This window comes from Eumetopias jubatus, unplaced genomic scaffold (assembly GCF_037043125.1).
Source record: "Eumetopias jubatus isolate StellerSeaLion01/CBP00866 unplaced genomic scaffold, mEumJub1_p1.0 scaffold_7, whole genome shotgun sequence".
NCBI lineage: Eukaryota > Metazoa > Chordata > Mammalia > Carnivora > Otariidae > Eumetopias > Eumetopias jubatus.
The window spans coordinates 145,824,166-145,849,205 of record NW_028274813.1 but is presented as its reverse complement, the minus strand read 5'-3'; the positions used below and the strand labels follow the sequence as shown (position 1 = coordinate 145,849,205).

Sequence of the window (25,040 nt, the reverse complement as noted above, 5' to 3'; positions counted from 1 at the left end):
TTGTAAATATCTATGACCCTGACTTGGGAGCAGCCAATTATATAAGCCAATTAATAACAAAAGCAAAGAAACACATCGACAATAATACAGTAATAGTGGGGGACTTTAACATCCCCATCACTGAAATGGACAGATCATCTAAGCAAAAGATCAACAAGGAAATAAAGACTTTAAATGACACACTGGACCTAATGGACTTGACAGATATATTCAGAACATTCCATCCCAAAGCAACGGAATACACAATCTTCTGTAGTGCCCATGGAACATTCTCCAGAATAGATCACATCCTGGTCACAAAACAGGTCTCCACTGGTACCAAAAGATTGGGATCATTCCCTGCATATTTTCAGACCACAATCCTTTGAAACTAGAACTCAATCACAAGAGGAAAGTCGGAAAGAACTCAAATACATGGAGACTAAAGAGCATCCTACTAAAGAAAGAAGGGGTCAACCAGGAAATTAAAGAATTTAAAAAATTCATGGAAACAAATGAAAATGAAAGCACAACTGTTCAAAACCTTTGGGATGCAGCAAAGACTGTCCTAAGAAGAAAGTATATAGCAATAAAGTCTTCCTCAAGAAACACGAAAGGTCTCAAATACACAACGTAACCCTACACCGAAAGGAGCTGGAGAAAGATCACCAAATAAAGCCTAAACCCAGCAGGAGAAGAGAAATAATAAAGATCAGAGCAGAAATCAATGAAATAGAAACCAAAGGAACAGTAGAACAGATCAACAAAACTAGGACCTGGATCTTTGAAGAAATTAAAAAGATTGATAAACCCCTGGCCAAACATATCAAAGAGAAAAGAGAAAGGGCCCAAATAAATAAAATCATGAATGAAAGAGGAGAGATCACAACCAACACCAAAGAAATACAAACAATTAAAAGAACATATTATGAGCCACTCTATGCCAGCAAATTAGATAACCTGGAAGAAAAGGATGCATTCCTAGAGATGTATAAACTACCAAAACTGAACCAGGAAGAAATAGAAAACCTGAACAGACCGATAACCACTAAGGAAATTGAAGCAGTTATCAAAAATCTCCCAAGAAACAAAAGCCCAGGGCGAGATGGCTTCCCAGGGGAATTCTACCAAACATTTCAGGAAGAAATACTACCTATTCTACTGAAACTGTTCCAAAAAATAGAAATGGAAGGAAAACTTACAAACTCGTTTTATGAGGCCACCATTACCTTGATCCCAAAATCAAAGACCCAAGAAAAAGGAGAATTACAGACCAATACCCTTGATGAACATGGATGCAAAAATTCTCACCAAAATACTAGCCAATAGGATCCAACAGTACACTAAAAGGATTAGTCGCCATGACCAAGTGGGATTTAGCCCTGGGCTGCAAGGTTGGTTCAACATCCACAAATCAATGTGATACAACGCATTAATAAAAGAAAGAACAAGAACCATAGGATCCCCTCAATAGATGCGGAAAAAGCATTTGACAAAGCACAACATCCTTTCTTGATCAAAACTCTTCAGAGTATATGGGTAGAGGGTACATACCTCAATATCATACAAGCCATCTATGAAAAACCCTCAGCAAATATCATTCTCAGTGGGGAAAACTGAGAGCTTCCCCCTAAGGTCAGGAAATGGCAGGGATGTCCACTATCACCACTGCTATTCAACATAGTACTAGAAGCCCTAGCCTCAGCAATCACACAACAAAAAGAAATAAAAGCATCCGAATTGGCAAAGAAGAAGTCAAATTCTCACTCTTTGCAGCAATATGATACTTTATGTGGAAAACTCAAAAGACCCCACCCCAAAACTGCTACAACTCATAAAGGAATTCAGTAAAGTGGCAGGATATAAAATCAATACACAGATATCAGTGGCATTCCTATACACCAACAAGACAGAAGAAAGAGAAATTAAGAAGTCAATCCCATTTACAATTGCACCCAAAACCATAAGACACCTAGGAATAAATCTAACCAAAGAGGCAAAGAATCTGTACTCAGAACATTATAAAATACTCATGAAAGAAACTGAGGAAGACACAAAGAAATGGAAAAACGTTCCATGCTCATGGATTGGAAGAACAAATATTGTGAAGATGTCAATGCTACTGAGAGCAATCTAGACATTTAATGCAATCCCTACCAAAATACCATCCACTTTTTTCAAAGAAATGGAGCAAATAATCCTAAAATTTGTATGGAGCCAGAAAAGATGCTGAATAGCCAGAGGAATATTGAAAAAGAAAAGTAAAGCTGATAGCATCACAAATCCAGACTTCAAGCTCTATTACAAAGCTGTCATCATCAAGACAGTGTGGTACTGGCACAAAAACAGACACACAGATGTGCATCAGGGAAATCCAAATCAAAACCTCAATAAGATACCACCTCACAGCAGTCAGAATGACTAAAATTAACAAATCAGGAAACGACAGATGTTGGCGGGAATGCGGAGAAAGGGGAACCCCCTTACACTGTTGGTGGGAATTCAAACTGGTGCAACCACTCTGGAAAACAGTATGGAGGTTCCTCTAAAAGTTGAAAATAGAGCTACCTTACGACCCAGCAATTGCACTAGTGGGTATTTACCCCAAAGATACAAATGGAGGGATCAAAAGGGGTACATGCACCCCGAAGTTTATAGCAGCAATGTCCACAATAGCCAAACTGTGGAAAGAGCCAAGATGTCCATCGACAGATGAATGGATAAAGAAGATGTGGTATATATATATACAATGGAATATTATGCAGCCGTCAAAAGGAATGAGATCTTGCCATTTGCAACAACGTGGATGGAACTGGAGGGTATTATGCTGAGCGAAATAAGTCAATCAGAGAAAGACATGTATCCTATGATCTCACTGGGATATGAGGAATTCTTAATCTCAGGAAACAAACTGAGGGTTGCTTGAGTGGTGGGGGGTGGGAGGGATGGGGTGCCTGGGTGATAGACATTGGGGAGGGTATGTGCTAGGGTGAGCACTGTGAATTGTGTAAGACTGTTGAATCACAGACCTGTACCTCTGAAACAAATAATACATTATATGTTAAAAAAAAGAAGAAGAAGATAGCAGGAAGGGAAAAATGAAGGGGGGGAAATCGGTTAGGGAGACAAACCATGAGAGACTATGGGCTCTGAGAAACAAACTGAGGATTTTAGAGGGGAGGTGGTGGGGAGATGGGTTAGCCGGGTGATGGGTATTAAAGAGGTCACGTACTGAATGGAGCACCGGTTTTAAACGAAAATAATGATTCATGGAACACTACATCAAAAATTAATGTTGTAATGTATGGTGTTTAACATAACATAATAAAATTTTAAAAAGATGAATTGAGTTTATTGTAGGCAGTATATCGTAGGGTCCTCTTTTTTTATCCATCCAGCTGGTCTATGTCTTTTGATTGGAAAATTCACACCACTTGCATTTACAGTAAATCCTCACTTACTAATGTCATCTAATTGTTTTCTGGCTGTTTTGTAGTTCCCTTGTTCCTTTCTCCAACTTTTCTACCTTCCTTTGTGAACTGATGACTTGCTGTAGTGATATACTTTGATTCCCTTGTCTTTACCTTTTATGCATCCACTGTATGCTTTCACTACATGTTTACCATGAGGCATACACAAAACACTTTATATCTTTAACAGTCTATTTTATGATAGAAATTTGACTTTACTCCCTTACAAAAACTCTACCTTTTTACTACCTGCCTTTTGTTTTTGCTGTCACGATTTACGACTTTTTATATTGTGTATCAACTAACAAATTATTGTAGCTGTAATTATTTTTAATAGTTTTGTCCTTTAACCAGTACACTGTAGTTAGTATTAACACACCACCATATTACAGTAGTAGAATATTCTGAATCTGACTATCTGCTTACCTTCACCAGTGTCTTATATATTTTCATGTTACTAATTAGCACGCTTTCATTTCAGGTTGAAGAACTTTCAGCATCTCTTGTAAGGCAGGTCTAGTGGTGATCCACTCCTTTAACTGTTGTTCATCAGGGAAAGTCTTTATCTCTTTTTTGAAAAAATTCCACTATATCAAAAACTAATGATGTATTGTATGGTGACTAACATAATAAAATAAAATTTAAAAAAAAGAAAAAATTGAAGTATAGTTAACATATAGTGTTATATTAGTTTCAGGTGTACAATAAACTTGTTCAACAATTCCATCACCCAGTGCTCATCACAAGTACACTCCTTAATATCCACCACCTATTTAATCCATCCCCTCATCCACATCTCCTCCGGTAGCCATCAGATTGTTCTCTATGGAAAAACGGATCAACTCTATGCAAAAGAATGAAACTAGACAACTTTCTTATACCATACACAAAAATAAACTCAAAATGGATTAAAGACCTAAATGTGTAACTTGAAATCATAAAAATCCCAGAAGAGAGCACAAGAGACCATATTTCTGACATTGGCTGTAGCAACATTTTTCTAGATATGTCTCCTGACACAAGGAAAACAAAAGCAAAAATAAACTATTGGTATCCAAATAAAAAGCTTCTTCATAGTCTTTATCTCTTTTTAATTTTGAAGGAAACGAGGGGCGGAGCAAGATGGTGGAGGAGTAGGAGACCTGAATTTCGTCTGGTCTCAGGAATTCAGCTGAATAGGGATCAAACCATTCTGAACACCTACGAACTCAACAGGAGATCGAAGAGAAAAATAGCAACAACTCTCTGAACAGAAAAGCAACCACTTACTGGAAGGTAGGACGTGCGGAGAAGTGAATCCGAGGAGATATTCGGGAGGATACACGGGGGGGAGGGGGCCTCCGTCGGCCGCTTCTGGCAAGTGATAGAGCCGTGGAGCACAAAATCAGAACTTTTAGAAATTGGCTCCGCTGAGGGACGTCACTCCAGTGGCTAAGGGGGAGGTGGAACCCTCACGGGACAGTGCGGTCTCAGGACCCTCGGGGTCACAGAAAGACTGGGGGTGCCTGAGTACAGCAGAGCTCCCTGGTATCAGAGCGGGGAAGCCGGCTGCAGAGACGGTGCCGAGGCACGGGCTCTCAGCTCGGGGTTGCCATAAACCGTGATCCGCGGCCCAGTCGGGCCACTGCTCCTCCAGCAGGGACCCCCCGCAGCAGAGCTGGGGAGACTCCCTTTCCTCCCCTGGGAGGAGCGACGTGGGAGCGCACCGCAGGGATCTGCTGGGTTTGGAGACTTCACACGGGATTGGGTGCCAGAGACAGAAACACTCGGTCCCAGGCTGGGTGAACACAGAGTGCGGCCGGAGACCGGGGAGACGGGAGTGACTGGTTTTCTCTGGGGGGCACACTGAGGAGTGGGGCCCCGAGTTCTCAGCTCCTCCGGGCGGAGATTGGGAGGCGAACATTTTCACTCTGGTCCTCCAAAGCTGTGCCGGGAGCTTGCAGGGAACAAAAGCTCCTGAGAGCAAACCCGAGCAGATTGCTTAGCCCGGAGGGACAAGGGCGGGGCAATTCGGCCTCTGGCAAAGACATTTGGGAATCACGGCAACAGGCCCCTCCCCCAGAAGATCATCACGAACAGCCAGCAAGCCAAGACCAAGTTTCCGATCAAGGAGAACGGGAGAACTCCAGCGCTAGAGGAATACTGCACATAGAATTCATGGCTTTTTACCATGATTCATTAGTTTTTCAAAGTTAATTTTTTTAACGGTTTTTTTTTAAATTTTTCTTTTTCCCTTTTTCAAACAACATCTTATCAATCCCTTTTTTAAAAAAACATTTTTTATTTTTCATTTTTAGAGTCATATTTTATCCCTTCATAGTAGTTACCCTTATTTTGGGCATATATATATAAGTTGTTCTCTCTTTAAAAGTTTGAGATACAGTTTCTTCTAACAGATCAAAATATACCCTAAATCACTAGTATATGGCTTTGTTCTAGTCTCCTGCCTGATCACATTCTCTCCCTTTTTTTTTCTTTTTTCTTTTTAAATATTCTTTCTTTTTTCAAATAACTTCTTATCAATTCCTTTTTATAAAATCTTTTATAATTTTCATCTTTACAGTCATCTTCCATCCCTTCATTGTATCAACCCTTATTTTGTACATATGTAAGTCTTTCTTCCTTTAAAATTTTAGTAGGCACTTTCTTCTAAAAGACCAAAATATGCTCAAAATCTAGTGTGTGGCACTGATCTATGCACTACCCTGACCATATTTGATCATATTCTGTTTCTTTTTGTTTTGTTCTGTTTTTCTTTTTATCTTTTCCTTCTTTTTTTCTTTCTTTTTTCTTTCTTTCCCTTTCTTTTCCCCTGGTTTCAGGTCTTTTCTGATTTGTATAGTGTATATTTGCTGGGGACGTTGTTAACCTGTTAGCATTTTGTTCTCTCATTCATCTATTCTCTGGACAAAATGACAAGACGAAAAAAATCACCTCAGCAAAAAGAACAAGAGGTACTACCGTCTGCCAGGGACCTACTCAATACGGACATTAGTCCGTATTGTCGGACCTAGAGTTCAGAATCATGACTTTAAAGATACTAGCTAGGCTTGAAAAAAGCGTGGAAGTTATTAGAGAAACCCTTTCTGGAGAAATAAAAGAACTAAAATCTAACCAAGTTGAAGTAAAAAAGGCTATTAATGAGGTGCAATCAAAAATGGGGGCAATAATTGCTAGGATAAATGAGGAAGAAGAGAGAATCAGCGATATAGAAGACGAAATGATGGAAAATAAAGAGGCTGAGAAAAAGAGAGATAAACAACTAAGGACCACGAGGGCAGAATTCGAGAGATAAGCGATACCATAAGACAAAACAACATTAGAATAATTGGGATCGCAGAAGAAGAAGAAAGAAAGAGAGGGGCAGAAGGTATACTGGAGCAAATTATAGCAAAGAACTTCCCTAATGTGGGGAAGGAAACAAGCATCAAAATCCAGGAGGCACAGAGAACCCCTCTCAAAATCAGTAAAAATAGGTCAACACCCTGACGTCTAATAGTAAAACTTACGAGTCTCAGAGACAAAGAGAAAATCCTGAAAGCAGTTGGGGAGAAGAGATATGTAACCTACAAGGGTAGAAACATTAGATTGGCAACAGACATATCCACAGAGACCTGGCAGGCCAGAAAGGATTGGCATGATATCCTCAGAGCACTAAACAAGAAAAATATGCAGCCAAGAATACTATATCCAGCTAGGCTGTCATTGAAAATTGAAGGAGAGAGAAAAAGCTTCCAGGACAAACAAAAACTAAGGGCATTTGGAAACACGAAACGAGCCCTAAAAGAAATATTGAAAGGGGTCCTCTAAGCAAAGAGAGAGACTAAAAGCAGCATAGATCAGAAAGGAACACAGACAATATGTAGTAACAGTCACCAAACAGGCAGTACAATGGCACTAAATTCATATATTTCAATACTTACTCTGAATGTAAATGGGCTAAATGCCCCAATCAAAAGACACAGGCTATCAGATTGGATAAAAAAACAAGACCCATCCACATGCTGTCTGCAAGAGACTCATTTTAGACCCAAAGACACACCCACATTGAAGTGAGGGGGTGGAAAACCATTTACCATGCTAATGGACACCAAAAGAAAGCTGGGGTGGCAACCCTTCTATCGGACAAATTAGATTTTAAAACAAAGACTGTAATAAGAGATGAGGAAGGACACTATATCCTACGTAAAAGGTGTATCCAACAAGAAGATCTAACAACTGTAAATATCTATGCCCCTAACATGGGAGCAGCCATGTATATAAGCCAATTAATAACAAAAGCAACGAAACACATTGACAACAATACAATAATAGGGGGGGAATTTAACACCCCCCCCTGACTGAAATGGACAGATCATCTAAGCAAAAGATCAACAAGGAAATAAAGACTTTAAATGAAACACTGGACCAAATGGACTTTACAGACATATTCAGAACATTCCATCCCAAAGGAACAGAATACACATTCTTCTCTAGTGCCCATGGAACATTCTCCAGAATAGATCGCATCCTAGGTCACAAATCAGGTCTCAACCTGTACCAAAAGATTGGGATCATTCCCTGCATATTTTCATACCACAATGCTTTGAAACTAGAACTCAATCACAAGAGGAAAGTCAGAAAGAACTCAAATACATGGAGGCTAAAGAGCATCCTACTAAAGAATGAATGGGTCAACCAGGAAATTAAAGAAGAATTAAAAAAAATTCACGGAAACCAATGAAAATGAAAACACAACGGTTCAAAATCTTTGCGATACAACAAAGGCAGTCCTGAGAGGAAAGTATATAGCAATACAAGCCTTTCTCAAGAAACAAGAAAGTTCTCAAATACACAACCTAACCCTACACCTAAAGGAGCTAGAGAAAGAACAGCAAATAAAGCCTAAACCCAGCAGGAGAAGAGAAGTAATAAAGATCAGAGCAGAAATCAATGAAACAGAAACCAAAAGAACAGTAGAACAGATCCACGAAACTAGGAGCTGGTTCTTTGAAGGAATTAACAAGATTGATAAACCCCTGGCCAGACTTATCAAAAAGAAAAGAGAAATGACCCAAATCAACAAAATCATGAATGAAAGAGGAGAGATCACAACCAACACCAAAGAAATACAAACAATTATAAGAACATATTATGAGCCACTCTATGCCAGCAAATTAGATAACCTGGAAGAAATGGGTGCATTCCTAGAGATGTATCAACTCCAAAAATTGAAGCAGGAAGAAACAGAAAACCTGAACAGACCTATAACCACTAAGGAAATTGAAGGAGTCATCAAAAATCTCCCAACAAACAAAAGCCCAGGGCGAGATGGCTTCCCAGGGGAATTCTACCAAACATTTCAAGAAGAATTAATACCTATTCTCCTGAAACTGTTCCAAAAAATAGAAATGGAAGGAAAACTTCCAAACTCATTTTATGAGGCCACCATTACCTTGATCCCAAAACCAGACAAAGGCCCCATCAAAAAGGAGAATTACAGACCAATACCCTTGATGAACATGGATGCAAAAATTCTCACCAAAATAATATCCAATAGGATCCAACAGTATATTAATGGATTATTCACCATGACCAAGTGGGATTTATCCCTGGGCTTCAAGGTTGGTTCAACATTCGCAAATCAATCAACGTGATAAAATACATTAAAAAAAGAAATAAAAAGAATTATATGATCCTCTCAATAGATGCAGAAAAGGCATTTGACAAAGCACAGCATCCTTTCTTGGTCAAAACACTTCAGAGTACAGGGATAGAGGATACCTACCTCAATATCATAAAAGCCATCTATGAAAAACCTACAGCGAATATCATTCTCAATGGGGAAAAGCTGAGAGCTTTTCCCCTAAGGTCAGGAACGCGGCAGGGATGTCCACTATCACCACTGCTATTCAACATAGTATTAGAAGTCCTAGCCACAGCAATCAGACAACAAAAAGAAATCGAAGGCATCCAAATCGGCAAAGAGGAAGTCAAACTCTCACTCTTTGCAGATGATATGATACTGTATGTGGAAAACCTAAAAGACTCCACCCCAAAACTGCTAGAACTCATATAGGAATTCAGTAAAGTAGCAGGATATAAAATCAATGCACAGAAATCAGTGGCATTCCTATACACCAACAACAAGACAGAAGAGAGAGAAATCAAGGAGTCGATCCCATTTACAATTGCACCCAAAACCATAAGATACCTAGGAATAAATGTAACCAAAGAGGCAAAGGACCTGTACTCAGAAAACTATAAAATACTCATGAAAGAAATTGAAGAAGACACAAAGAATTGGAAAAACGTTCCATGCTCATGGATTGGAAGAACAAATATTGTGAAGATGTCAGTTGTACCTAGAGCAGTCTACACATTCAATGCAATCCCCATCAAAATACCGTCCACTTTTTTCAAAGAAATGGAACAAATCATCCTAAAATTTGTATGGAACCAGAAGAGACCCCGAACAGCCAGAGGAATATTGAAAAACAAAAGCAAAGCTGGCGGCATCACAATTCTGGACTTCCAGCTCTATTACAAAGCTGTCATCATCAAGACAGTACGGTACTGGCACAAAAACAGACACATAGATCAGTGGAACAGAATTGAGAGCCCAGAAATGGACCCTCAACTCTATGGTCAACTATTCTTTCACAAAGCAGGAAAGAATGTCCAATGGCAAAAAGACAGTCTCTTCAACAAATGGTGTTGGGAAAATTGGACAGCCACATGCAGAAGAATGAAACTGGACCATTTCCTTACACCACACACAAAAATAGACTCCAAATGGTTGAAAGACCTAGACGTGAGACAGGAGTCCATCAAAATCCTAAAGGAGAACACAGGCAGCAACCTCTTCGACCTCCGCCACAGCAATTTCTTCCTAGAAACATCGCCAAAGGCGAGGGAAGCAAGGGCAAAAATGAACTATTGGGATTTCATCAAGATAAAAAGCTTTTGCACAGCAAAAGAAACAGTCCACAAAACCAAAAGACAACCTACAGAATGGGAGGAAAGATTTGCAAATGACATATCAGATAAAGGGCTAGTATCCAAAATCTATAAAGAACTTATCAAACTCAACACCCAAAGAACAAATAATCCAATCAAGAAATGGGCAGAAGACATGAACAGACATTTTTCCAAAGAAGACATCCAAATGGCCAACAGGCACATGAAAAAGTGCTCAACATCGCTCAGCATCAGGGAAATCCAAATCAAAGCCTCAATGAGAGACCACCTCACACCCGTCAGAATGGCTAAAATTAACAAGTCAGGGAATGATAGATGTTGGCGGGGATGTGGAGAAAGGGGAACCCTCCTACACTGTTGGTGGGAATGCAAGCTGGTGCAACCACTCTGGAAAACAGTATGGAGGTTCCTCAAACAGTTGAAATTAGAGCTACCATTCGATCCAGCAATTGCACTACTGGGTATTTACCACAAAGATACAAATGTAGGGACCTGAAGGGGTACGTGCACCCCAATGTTTATAGTAGCAATGTCCACAATAGCCAAACTGTGGAAAGAGCCAAGATGTCCATCGACAGATGAATGGATAAAGAAGATGTGGTATATATACACAATGGAATATTATGCAGCCATCCAAAGGAATGAGATCTTGCCATTTGCAACGACGTGGATGGAACTGGAGGGTGTTATGCTGAGTGAAATAAGTCAATCAGAGAAAGACGTGTATCATATGACCTCACTGATATGAGGAATTCTTAATCTCAGGAAAGAAACTGAGTGTTACTGGAATGGTTGGGGGCGGGAGGGATGGGGTGGCTGGGTGATAGACATTGGGTAGGGTATGTGCTACGGTGAGCGCTGTGAATTGTGCAAGACTGTTGAATCACAGACCTGTACTTCTGAAACAAATAACGAAACACATTTTAAGAAAAAAGAAAAAGAAGATAACAGGAGAGGAAGAATGAAGGGGAGTAAGTCAGAGGGGGAGACGAACCATGAGAGATGATGGACTCTGAAAATCAAACTGAGGGTTCTAGAGGGGAGGAGGGTAGGGGGATGGGTTAGCCTGGTGATGGGTATTGAGAAGGGCACGTTCTGCATGGAGCACTGGGTGTTATGAACAAACAATGAATCATGGAACACTGCATCAAAAACTAATGATGTAATGTATGGTGATTAACATAACAATAAAAAAAATAAAAAATAAAGAAATGGGCAGAAGACATGAACAGACATTTTTCCAAAGAAGACATCCAAATGGCCAACAGGCACATGAAAAAGTGCTCAACATCGCTCGGCATCAGGGAAATCCAAATCAAAACCTCAATGAGATACCACCTCACACCAGTCAGAATAGCTAAAATTAACAAGTCAGGAAACACAGATGTTGGCGGGGATGCGGTGAAAGGGGAACCCTCCTACACTGTTGGTGGGAATGCAAACTGGTGCAACCACTCTGGAAAACAGTATAGAGGTTCCTCAAACAGTTGAAAATATAGCTACCATACGATCCAGCAACTGCACTACTGGGTATTTACCCCAAAGATACAAATGTCGGGATCCGAAGGGGTACGTGCACCCCTATGTTTATAGCAGCAATGTTCACAATAGCCAAACTGTGGAAAGAGCCAAGATGTCCATCGACAGATGAATGGATAAAGAAGATGTGGTATATATACACAATGGAATATTATGCAGGCATCAAAAGGAATGAGATTTTGCCATTTGCAACGTCGTGGATGGAACTGGAGGGTGTTGTGCTGAATGAAATAAGTCAATCAGAGAAAGACATGTATCATATGACCTCAGTGATATGACGAATTCTTAATCTCAGGAAACAAACTGAGGGTTGCTAGAGTGGTGGGGGGTGGGAGGGATGGGGTGGCTGGGTGATAGACATTGGGGAGGGTATGTGCTATGGTGAGCGCTGTGAACTGTGCAAGACTGTTGAATCACAGATGTGTACTTCTGAAACAATAATCCAATATATGTTAAGAAAAAAAAAGGAAGAAGATAGCAGGAGGGGAAGAATGAAGGGGAGTAAGTCGGAGGGGGAGACGAACCATGAGAGACGATGGACTCTGAAAAACAAACTGAGGGTTCTATAGGGGAGGGGGGTGGGGGGATGGGTTAGCCTGGTGATGGTTATTAAAGAGGGCACATTCTGCGTGGAGCACTGGGTGTTATGCACAAATGATGAATCACGGAACACTACATCAAAAACTAATGACGGTGATTGACATATGGTGATATGGTATGGTGATTAACATAACAACACAAAATTAATAAAAACTAATGATGTAATGTATGGTGATTAACATAACAATAAAAAAATTTTGAAGGAAACTTTCCTGGGTAAAGTATTCTTGCTATACAGTTTCTTTTTTTCATTTTTTTTTAAAGATTTTATTTATTTATTTAACAGAGAGAGACACAGCGAGAGAGGGAACACAAGCAGTGGGAGTACGAGAGGGAGAGGCAGGCTTCCCCACAGAGGAGGGAGCCTGATGCGGGGCTTGATCCCAGAACCCTGGGATCATGACCTGAGCCGAAGGTAGACACTTAACCCAGGCACCCCAATAGTTTCTTTTTTTCAACACTTTGAATATACCATCCCATTATCTCCTGGCTTACAAGGTCTTTTGTAAGAAATCTGCTCATAATATGGGAGTTTCCTTGTGAGAGAGAATTTTTTTCTCTTGCTGTTTTTTCTTTTCTCTTTTTTAAAAGGTTTTATTTATTTATTTGAAAGAGAAGTGAGAGAGAGAGAGCACAAGCAGGGGAGGGAGAGGGAGAAGCAGACTCCTCTGCTGAGCAGGGAGCCCAACATGGGGCTTGATCCCAAGATCCTGGGATCATGACCTAAGCTGAAGGCAGATGCTTAACCAACTGAGCCACCCAAGCACCCCTGTCTTGCTAGTTTTAAAATACTCTTTTCATCTTTGATATTAGACAGTTTTATTATAATATGTCTTGGTGAAGATCATTTTGGATTGAAATTCTGGTGTGACCTCTGAGGTTTATAAACCTGGATGTCCAAATCTCTCCCCAGGTTCAGGACGTTCTCAACCACTATTTATTTAAATAAGCTTTCTAACCCCTTTCTCCCTCTCTTTTTCCAATAATCGTACACTGTTTCCATGAAGGTGCCTTAGTCCCATAGTCTTTCTTCATTCTTTTTGCTTTCTGCTCCTCTGATTAGATGATTTCAATTGGTCTATCTTCTAGCTAACTAATTCTTTCTTCTGATTGGTCAAGGGTGCTGTTGAAGTTCTTTATTGAATTCTTCAGTATATCAGTTGTATTCTTCAGCTCCAAAATTTGTTTGGATCTTTTATAGGTTGTCTCTTTCTTGAACTTCTCATTTTGTTCTTGTGTTCTTTTCCAGATGTCTTTAAATTGTTTGTGTTCTCTTAGCATCTTTAAGGGAATTATTTCTGAATTCTTGGTTAAGCAATTTCTGGATATCCATTTCTTTGGGGCCAGTAACCAGAGGTTTACTGTGTTTGTTTGGAGGAGTCATATTTCCCTGATTCTGCATGATCCCTGTAGCCTTGTATAGGTGTCTGTGCATTTGAAAATGCTGTCACCTCTTCCGGACTTTAGGGACTGACATCAGGAAAGGAAGACTTTTACTTATGGATAACAGCACACTGGAGTATGCTGTGACTTTGGGTTTAGTGTTGCAGGGTACCAAGAATGGGTGTGTGTGGCAGCACCACATCTGGTGGGGTGTAATGTCTCTTCAGCTCAGGCTGCTGAGGTCCTCCACATTGACAACTATGTGTTTCTTGGCAAGAACTGTGAGGGTTTGAAGTGGCTGCTATGGCTACTAGTGTCTTTAGCAGTGCCTTCAGGTCCAATGAATACGGATCAGGGCAGGCAGTGGTGATGGCGAGAGCTGGTGTGCACATGGCTGGCTATAGGGGCCAGCTGCATGTGCCTATGTAGTCGTAGAGTCCAGTTGCAGACACATACATAGTGCTCAGGACTAAGACAGGCAGTAAAGGCCAGGGCCAACTACAAGCTCATTGGTAGCTGCAAAGGCCCTGGCTGTTGGTGTGGCTGCACCTTCTTTCCTTGGGTGTGTGTACTACAGTGTAGGCCAGTCATAGGGGTCAGGATGGAGGTGTGCAGGTGCAAACGTGGAGGAGCTACCTTCAGGTGAACATGGTGGTGCAGGGCAGTGACAGATGATAAGGCCTAATCAGGACAATAGGCTGCTGCAGAGACTCTAATTGTCAGCATATTCTATCAGTAGTACCCCTGCCTGCATGCACAATGAAGTGGAGGTTGGGGACAGATTTCACGCGTACAGTACAGACGGGCACAAATGGACAGGCTAGCCCCAAACTCACACATGGCACCTTACAGTATGGAAGGGCATAGCTGGAAAGGCAAACCCTGAACACGCACTCGGTCAGCTGTAGGAGTCTAGGCTGATGTCCTGTACTCACACAGCTACAGAGTTCTGGAATGGATGCTCAAGTGGTTCCTGGGAGCTGGCAAGAGTGGGGTGGGAATTGGAACGAGGAGGATTTTGATGGCTAGTATCACGAATATGAATACCTCTGGGGCATATGAAATTTCCAGGTGTCTGTGGCAACTGTGCTGGCCATTCGCTTCTTCAGTGGCAAAATCTGCTGGATTTATCTGCAGAGCAGGTAAGTGAGTCAAAATCGCTCTCACTGCATGGCTGCTATTGGTATCCCTTTTCTTCCCTGTTCCTCCTAGCCACCTCTATCTGTCAGCTTTTGCAGTGTGGGTGGAGTGAAACTAAAGCAGAACCTTGGAGCAATGTCCTGAAAGGTTGGGAAAGCTGGTTGCTCACCCTGCCCCTCCTTTCCTGGCAAGGAAAACACTTTCTGGTTGAGAAGTTCCCTCCTGGTGCTGTGCAATGTCAGCTTGGGGGAAGGAATGATGCAGGTAAAATGAAGTTGTCTTCTTTCTGTTCTTTTGTGGTTATTCTCAGGTTTTTTGTTCCACAGTGTTGCTAAAGTTTTTTACGCAGACTCCAGACCTCTCCCAGAACTGTTTCTCTTCATAGATAACTGTCCAATCATTGATCTTTGTGAGGGGATAGAGAGTGGATTCCCACATATCACCATTTTGGTGACATGTTTTTTTCCTGGCTTTTCACCTCCTTGATGGCATTCTTTAAAGCACAAAAGTTTTAAATTTATATAATGCCCAATTTATCTATTTTTCTTTTGTTGCTTGTGCTTTATGTGTCAAATCTAGGGAAACACTGCCTAATCCAATGTCACAAAAATTTATATTTTTTCTTCAAGAGTTTTATAGTTTAAGCTTTTAAATTTAGGTACTCGATCCCTTTTGAGTTAATTTTTTATATATAGTGTGCACATGGCTGGGAGTATATGTACATGTAGGAGTATAACTTCATTTATTTGCATTTGGATACCCAGTTGGATCAACACTAATTGAAAAGACTGTTCTTTCCTTACTAAATTGTCTTTAACCATTGGTAAAAATCTGTTGACTATAAATGTTAGGGTTTATTTCTGGAATCTCAATTTTATTTTATTGATATATATGTCTATCCTTAACTCAGTACCACACTGTTCTGATTACTGTAGTTTTATAAAATGTTTTGAAATCAAGAAGTGTGAGTCCTCCAGCTGTGTATTTATTTATCATGACTGTTTGGGCTATTCTGGGTCTCTTGCATTTCTATATGAATTTTAAGATCAGCTTGTCAATTTCAAATGATTCTGATAGAGATTGCTCTGAATCTGTAGATGAGTTAGTATCATCATCTTAACAATATTAATTCTTGTTAATATGTGAATATGGACCATTTATTTAGAATTAATTTCTTTCAAAGATATTTTTATGGTTTCAGAGTGAGTTTATACTTCTTTTTAAAAATGTATTCTTAAGTACTTTGTTTTCATACTATAATTGAATTGTTTTCTTAATTTCATTTTTGGCATGCTCACTGCTACTGTATACAGATACAATTGATTTTTGTATATTGATCTTATATCCAGTACCCTTGCTGAACTTATTAGTTCTGATAGTTTCTTAGCAGTTCCATAGAATTTTCCATATACAAGATCATGTCGGTTCTAACAGAGATAGTTTGACTTCTTCCTTTCCAAACAAGATGGCTTTTAATTCATTCTCATTCATTTAATTTGCCTGCCCAACTATATTGGCTGGAGTCTTTGGTACAATGCTGAATATAAGTGGCAAAAGTAGATGTCTTGTTCCTGATCTTAGGGGGAAATCATCCAGTCCTCAACCATTAAGTATGATGTTAGCTGGGGGGTTTTCATAGAGATACTTTGCCAGATTAGGAAGTTACCCTTTATTTCTAGCATTTTTTTTAAGTAGGCTCCATGCCCAATGTGGAACCCAATGCAGGGCTTGAACTCACGACCCTGAGATCAAGACCTGAGCTGAGATGAAGAGTTGGATGTTTAACCAACTGAGCTACCCAGGTGCCCTTCTATTTCTAGCATATTGATTTGTTTTCATCATGAAGGAGTGTTGAATTTTATAAAATGATTTTTATATGTCTACTGAAATGTGTTTAACCTTTATTCTATTGATGAGGTGTATTAACTTACTCTGATGCTAAATCTACCTTGCATTCTTGAGATAAATCCCACTTGGTCATGGTGTATAATCCTTTTTATATATTGAATTCAATTGGCTAGTATTTTGTTGAGGATTGCTCCATCTATATTAATAAGAAAATTGATTTGTAGTTTTCCTTTCTGGTGATTTCTTTGGTTTTGTTACAAGGTAATATTATCTCAGAGAGTGAGTTGGGAAGAGTTCCCATCTTTCCTATTTTTTGGAAGAGTTTGTGAAGAATTCTATTAATTCTTCTTTAAATGTTTGAAAGAATTCATCAGTGAAACCACCTCTACCTCAACTTCTCTTCTTGGAAGTTTTTTTTTGTGTTTTTTTTTTTTTTATTGCCAATTCAATCTCTTTATTTGCTCTAAGTCTATTTAGATTTTCTATTCTTAAAATATTTTCAGTAGTTTGAGTCTTTCTAAGAATATGACCATTTTGTCTAAGCTATCTAATTTGTTGGCATACTGTTATTCATCTTATTTGCTTATAATTCTAATTTCTGTAGAGTTGATGGCAATATCCCCTTTTTGTTCTTGATTTTAGTAACTTCAGTCTTCTCTGTCAATCTAACTGAAGGGTTATCAATTTTGTTGATCTTTTCAAAGGACAATCTTTGGATTTTTCTGCTTTTCACTATTTATTTCTAGTCTCTATTTCATTTATTTACTCTAATCTTTATTATTTCCTTCCTTCTACTTCCTTTGGGTTTAGTTGGCCCTCTTAGATTGTTGATTTAAGATCTTTCCTTTTTTTTTAATACAGGCATTTATATATATAAATTTTCCTCTGGGTATTGATTTAGCTGAGTCATGTGAGCTTTGGTGAGTTGTCTCCCCACTTTTATTCATCTCAAAGTATTTTCTAATTTCCCTTGTAAGTTTTTTGACCCATTGGTCATTTAGTAGTAAGTAGTTTAATTTCCACATATTTGTAAATTTCACAAATTTCACTGGTTTTGCTTTCTGATTTCATTCTATTATAGTTAGAGAAAGTACTTTGTATGGTTTCAATCCTTTCAAATTTATTGATTTTTTTTTATGGCCTAGCATATGGTCTATCCAGGAAAATGTTCCATATACATTTGGAAAGAATTCTACCACTGTTGGGTGGAGTGTTCTACAGATGTCTATTTTGTCTACTTGGCTTATGGCATCATTCAAGTCTTCTATCTCCTTCTTGATCTTTTGCCTAGTTTTTCTATCCATTATTGAAAATATTTGGATATTTCTATCCATTATTGAAAGTTGTAACTATTATTGTTGAATTATCTGTTGCTCTTTATTCTTTTCAAGTATGTTTCTTATATTTTGAAGCTCTGTTTTTAGGTGCATATTTGTTTATAATTGTTATGTCTTCCTGATGGATTGACCCTTTTGTCATTATAAGATGTCTCTATCAGTAATAATATTTTTTGTTTTACAATTTATTTTGTCTGATATGTAGCCTCTCCAATTTTCTTATGCTATTGTTTGCATAATATATTTCTTTTCCTTCCTTTTATTTTCAGTTCATTTATATCTTTTAATCTAAAGTATGTTGTGTACAGCATATAGTTGAATCATTATACAGCCTGACAAACTCTGCCTTTTTAAAAAAATATATTTTTATTTATTTATTTCAGAGAGAGAGAGAGAGAGAGCAGGGGTAGGAACAGAGGGAGAGGGAGAGAGAGAATCCCAAGCAGACTCCGCACTGAGTGCAGAGTCTGATGCCAGGCTAGATCCCACCCCTGAGATCATGACCTGAGCCAAAATCAAGAGTCGGACTGAGACACCCAGGTGTCCCTAATTTCTGCCTTTTTACTGGATTGTTTTATCCACTGACATTAAATATTTTTAATGATATTGTTATTTGTATGTTTGCCATTTTACTTTTTATTTTCTACATTTTGTTCCCAATTCTTCACTTACTGCCTTCTCTTACATTAAGTGAATTTTTCCAGTGTAACAGTTTAGTTCCTTATTGATTTTTTTCACATTTTTTTGTTATTTTTTAGTGGTTTCTCTAGGGCTTATCAGAATACATTTCAAATTGATACTAAATTAACCCCAGTGAGACACAATGTTACTCCTCTATAGCTCAATTTCTACTTCCTTCTTTTTGCACTATTTTTTTTGTGCTATTTGGGTCTTTTACAAACCCAATAATAATTATTATAATTATTACTTTATAAAATTTGATATCTATTTTTAAAAAGCTGAGAGAAGAAAGGAGAACACATATAAATTTATAGTTTGTTATATTTAGCAGGTATCCTTTCTAACATTCTTTTTACTTTTGAAATATTTATTAAATACACAGGTATTTATTACATTGTATCTGGTTGCTTATGAGCATTTTATTGAAAATGAGGGTTAATATTAGGGGAACAAATGTGTTTTCTTATGAACAAATTGTCAGTTTTGACTTTTGTCATTTTATCTACTGGTATTTTTCATATTATTCTGACCAATTTAAGAAATTCTTTATGTCATACCTTTAATTACTGTCATTTTGATTTAATCTTTTTCACAAATTATTTTTTTACTGTAGTAAGTTAAACTTTTCATTGTTATTACTTCAAACTTTAGAAATTTCTTATCCTTTTAAGATCTAAAAGACATTCATTGTTTCAAGTTGTAAAACTAAAAATATTTTTCTTATACATAGGCCATAAACCATGGAAACACAGCTAAACTTTTTTTTCCTCCTCTTTTACAGATTAAACCTCCATAGTACATACCCTGGGTTATATTAGAGATGCAGGCTTATTCAGTGAAAATCAGAGACAGAAAATGTCTACAGCTATACGCAACAGATAATTGGGCACATTAACTTATTGGGCTTTCCATAGCTTTACACAGAACACTGAACCCTCCATTACTGAGCAGGACAACATACTTCAATATATCACTTCAGTCACACACTAGAATAGTATCAATAAACCATTCAATGTTGTATTTGTCTATTTCCACATTTGATGGCCATTCTGTATATAATACTTAATTCGCTTAGATCATATTTTAACGGTGCTATGATTTAAATTGATGATCCTACAAATTGCGTACCAGTTTTCCCAACACTATTTATTTAAAGAAAAAAAATCTCTTTAGACTAGAGACATGACAATTAAATGCAGCTCCCAATACTAAACTGGATCTTGTACTAGAAGGAAAAATGATGGTACAAAGGAAAAATAATGGCATAAGTGGTATAAATAAAGGTATAAAGGATAATGGCATAAAATAAGGGTATAATGGATCAATTAACAAAACTGGAATACAGAAGGCATATTAGATACATGTACTACAATGTTAAGTTTATTGAAATTGATCATTGTACTGTGGTTATTAAAAGAATATTTGTAGTGTTAGGAAACACAAATTGATGTATTTAAGGGTGAAGAGTCATGACAGATGTAGTCTCAAAGGATAAAAAACAAAGGAACAAAAAAACCAAAGGAAACACCACATTTATGGTTCTCAACTGGGGGTGATTTGCCCCCTCCCAGGACATTCGTAATGTCTGGACACATTTTTTGCGGGGGGGGGGTATCCTGGCATCTGGCCAGTGGAGTCCAGGGATGCTAACACCCCACAATGCACAAATCAGCCCTCACAACAAAGAATGATCTGGCCTCAAATGTCAACAGTGTTGAGGTTGAGAAACCTTAATACAGAGAAAGCAAATAATGGAGGAAGTGGGATAAAATATTAACAGTAGGTGTGCACAGGTGAGGAGTATATGGGTGTTGTTGTGATTATTCTTTTTTTTTTAAAGTTTTCATTTAAACTCCAGCTAGTTAATATATAGTATAATATTAGTTTCAGGTGTACAATATAGTGTTTCAAAACTTACATACTACAGCCGGTGCTCAACACAACATGTGCACTCCTTAATCTCCATCACCCATTTAACCCATCCCCTGTTTTGATTATTCTTTATCTTGTAACTTTCCTGTAATTTGGAAATTACTTACAAAAAAAAAGTGTTTTTAAACTTCTTTTAGAAGTACTATGCTGTGATGATTACTTTATCATACATTGAATCATTACAGACAAAAGTGGACCTCTTTTGGGGCTTCCTCATCTATTTCTAGTCTATTCTATTTCTCTTCTCTATTTCTAGTCTGTCTCCTGAAGACTTGCAGCAGTGAACATTTCTGGTGAGGTGACTTAATTGTCAAAGCCATGAGAATAGTTCTTTGGAATTTAACTAGGCAAGATATTTTAAAATATGCGTATTAAATGTGCAATGTGCAAAGACCCCAGGGTCAGATTATTTATTTGCCTGATGTTTTTTCAGGAGAACAGATCAAAGAGTGAGGCTGGGCTTTGGGAAGCTACAGCAGTGATTCCCTGAAGTGAGTACCCCTCATGCAATCCAAGCTCTTTAGAGCCATCCAAACACAAAGCAACATCAAGCTACATGTGATATTAGTCTTTTGTTTGGATAAGAACATTCTACAAACACATTTCCAAACGTTAGCCTGTAGAAAACATTTGTGCTTTTTAGGCTACAGGATCTTGAAGCCAAATTGACTTTATTTTTTTTAAAGATTTTACTTATTTGTCAGAGAGAGAGAGCATAAGCAAGGGGAGTGGCAGACAGAGCAGGCAGAGTAGGCAGAGGGAAAAGCAGACTTCCCGCTGAGCAAGGAGTCCAATGCAGGACTCAATCCCAGGAGCCTGCGATCACGACCTGAGCCAAAGGCAGCTGCTAAACCGACTGAGCCACCCAGGTGCCCCTAGCCTAACTGACTTTAAAGTACAATTTAAATATATCCATCATAGACACACTTCTCTGAAAGGATCTGGGAATCAGGGGCTCCTGGGTGGCTCAGATGGTTAATCGTCTGCCTTCGGCTCGGGTCATGATCCCAGGGTCCTGGGATTGAGCCCCACATCGGGCTCCCTGCTCGGCAGGAAGTCTGCTTCTCCCTCTCACACTCCCCCTGCTTGTGTTCCCTCTCTCACTGTGTCTCTCTCGGTCAAATAAATAAATTAAAAAAAAAAAAAAAGGAATCTGTCTAAAATACAGCAGAATACCACTATATAAATGAGTTAGAAACTTGGATTTTATTTCTCTTCTATCATATGTTTCTTAATTTCTTCAAAGTAAAACAGAGTATAAATAGGTTCCTGGAAGGATATGTGTTGAGCTATTCAATAAATGTCTCATAAAATCATTTTTGTAGGTAAACCAAATGTAATACAAAGACTCCACTTATAATGCATGGTGGCTGACAGCATTCAAGTCCCCAATCCTACTTTGCCCTTTGCCCCTGATAAGAAAGCCTGCTAATACCCTCAGACCCTAGTGTCCTCAGGCCCTTGGCAATGGGAGAAATTTCAAACCATGCAAGCCCCTGCTGAGGGTGGGAACCTCCACCCGACTTACTTTCTAACTACAATAAAACCCAAAGCCCCACCTCCCTCATATCCCTCCAGACCACACAGAAGCCCTTCTCCTACGCATGGGGATTCATCTGCTGTTAACTGTTATGAGTTATAAATTCTATTTTATACCCATTGGTGCCCATGTGTCATTTGTCCTACCTCCATAATTTCCCATGGTGGAGTGGGAGAATTGTTCAGTGTCTGGTAGGGGATGCTAGACACACAAATAAAACACCAATTGACTAGTTTTGCTTAATGATTTCTCAGAATCACTTGCCAAGGCACCAGGAAGACTCTAGTTTCTAGAAAGTCTTCCAGGGCAAAGACCAGGAGAAAGACAGAATCACATTCACTAATGTCCATGCATAAGTTAGGGTCTGAAATATACTAAAGCAAATTTCTAAGAGAAGGGTTAATAATTCAAAAAATTAATTTGAAGGATAAAATTAAACCATAGAGTAGAATACTGAAGACCTACCTTCAGTTATAATTTTGCTGTTATTATTTGAATAGAAACATTTAAAATGTAAAGTTTTTTTAAAAATCTAAACTACACATTAAAAACCAAAACACAGAATCCCAATTCTCACCCAAACGGCACTCCAAGGGCACCCAGTGGAGTCACCAGGACTGTGGGGACCGCAGTGTAAGCCAGGAAGTTTCCAATCTGGCCAACAGCCACTGTCAAGAGAATCACAAGAATACCACTTGCAATTACAGCTCTCTTTTAGCAATGATCAGAGTTTAATTTGGCAAGGCTCTGCTCTGAAAGGGCTATTTCTTTTCATTACTGGTGAGGAAGTAAATATGGGGCATCACTTGCATAATAAAGGGTCCTGAAGGCAGAGGACAGCAGGCCCCAGAGCATCATGACCCAACAGGTCAGGAGTAGTTTCAGCCCTCTGTGGAAATTCCCAAACTAAACGGCAGTGACTGACAATGGGTGCAACAAAGTATATTTCCACTCTCTCCTTCACACATTCTCCTTTTAAGACTGATCATGTAGAATTTCCTGTCGTCTCAATGGCCTGGAATCTACTCCAGTATAGACTAGTGGGCCACAGTGACATGCTGCTCATACACCAGCCGGAGAAACTACTGCCTGCACGGGACTGCACCCAGAGCTAGACCAAGACAAATCTTAATGATGAGCTCCTCAATGAAAGGAAACAACATCCACTAGACAACGTCTCACCTCGAAGACAATGTGTGACAAGTAAACCTCATGATATTTCTAGATTATTTAATACAATTTTTCTTTATATATTTAGGGTTCCAAACCCCAATTTTATTATTTATTTTTATATGACAGCACATAACCTGTGCACATGACCTCTTTTATACAATAGTACATGATCCTGTACTGAAGGCTAAGTGAAGAAGCTCTCCTTTTTAAAATCAATTATGTTCACCAAAACATGAAATTTCACCAAATATCAACAGCATGACTAAAGATGAGTAAGCAGGAGCTGTTTTAATTTCTTTGGGCCCAGGACAGTCTGAGGGGGACTATATTCAGAGCTAACTGCAGGCAGTAGGAGCCTCTATCTCCCCCACCAATGCCTCCCACCCTGGTCCTCATCCCAAAGAACGAAGCCACACTCATTCCACCTCCTCCAGATCTGCCAGAAGAATGACTGATCTTAAGAAAGAAAGCACACCAAGCTTTTCACCACACTGGGTACTTACTTGCAATTGTGCCTGCCCACCACACAATGTCTGTTAAATAGGAGGTACCTATGAAAGAGAGATAAAAATGTGAGAAAAGTACTAAGCAAGAGGTTTACAAACTATATACTTAAAAAGGAGTTTTTACATGAAAATAAAATTGAGAAAATGAACGCCATACTGCTTATTCACCCTTTAAAGAATTGCTAAGTTAGTCTATAAATAGCAGCATGAGAAACCATTAAAAGTGGCAAATACAGATATTTTTTGCAATGAACACAAGCTGACCCAAACAACAAATGAAACCTTTATAAAAAGCTATTTTTGGCTCATGATACCACCCAGAGACACAAATATTCTTTGGCATAAAGTTTTATGTTGAAGTCCAGTTCTCTCATGCATTTACTGCAACCCATTTATGTGATAATTTATGAGCATAGGGTTCAATGACTTGGTGCTTAAGCAGGTTACATAATTTTCATAAAACAGAACCTTTATGATATGGCTCTTTTTTCAACCATTTGGGCAGCAGACTTTTTCACTCACTCAATGATTTGACATTTTACACAGTCTCCTAATATTCTCTTAGGTTACCGTCATATATCCCCATGCATAGCCAGACAGAAACATGAGCAGATGCTCAGGCCTCCCCATCAGATGGGTCCCTCTTCCTGCCTGTATGACAGGAACCTTCAGCAAGATAGTCTCCCAACCTTTCAGACACATAGTTGTACTAATTCGGATATGTCAAAATGCTAGTCTGACAGGTTTCTTCACTTCAGATTTAGGTACCAAATTCTAGATTTTAGCCATTTTAACAGGTGTGAGCTGATATCTTATTGTGGTTTTGATTTGTATTTCCTTGATGATGAGTGATGTTGAGCATCTTTCCATGTGTCTGCTGGCCACCACTATGTCCTCTTTTGAAAAATGTCTATTTAGGTCCTCTACCCATTTTTCAACCATATTGTTTGGT

The 25,040-nt window shown here is 38.8% G+C and overlaps 1 protein-coding gene across 1 annotated transcript in view; it reads right to left on the bottom strand.

Annotated features, from left to right (window-relative positions):
- NIPA1 (NIPA magnesium transporter 1) overlaps nucleotides 1-25,040 on the bottom strand; it is an 86,388-nt gene that overhangs the window by 13,347 nt on the left and 48,001 nt on the right. Inside the window, exons 2-3 of the mRNA XM_028087290.2 lie at nucleotides 24,086-24,133; nucleotides 22,987-23,077 (exon numbers count right to left, since the gene is read on the bottom strand). Coding sequence (XP_027943091.1) covers nucleotides 22,987-23,077; nucleotides 24,086-24,133 — 139 coding nt within the window. The remainder of the gene's footprint in view (nucleotides 1-22,986; nucleotides 23,078-24,085; nucleotides 24,134-25,040) is intronic.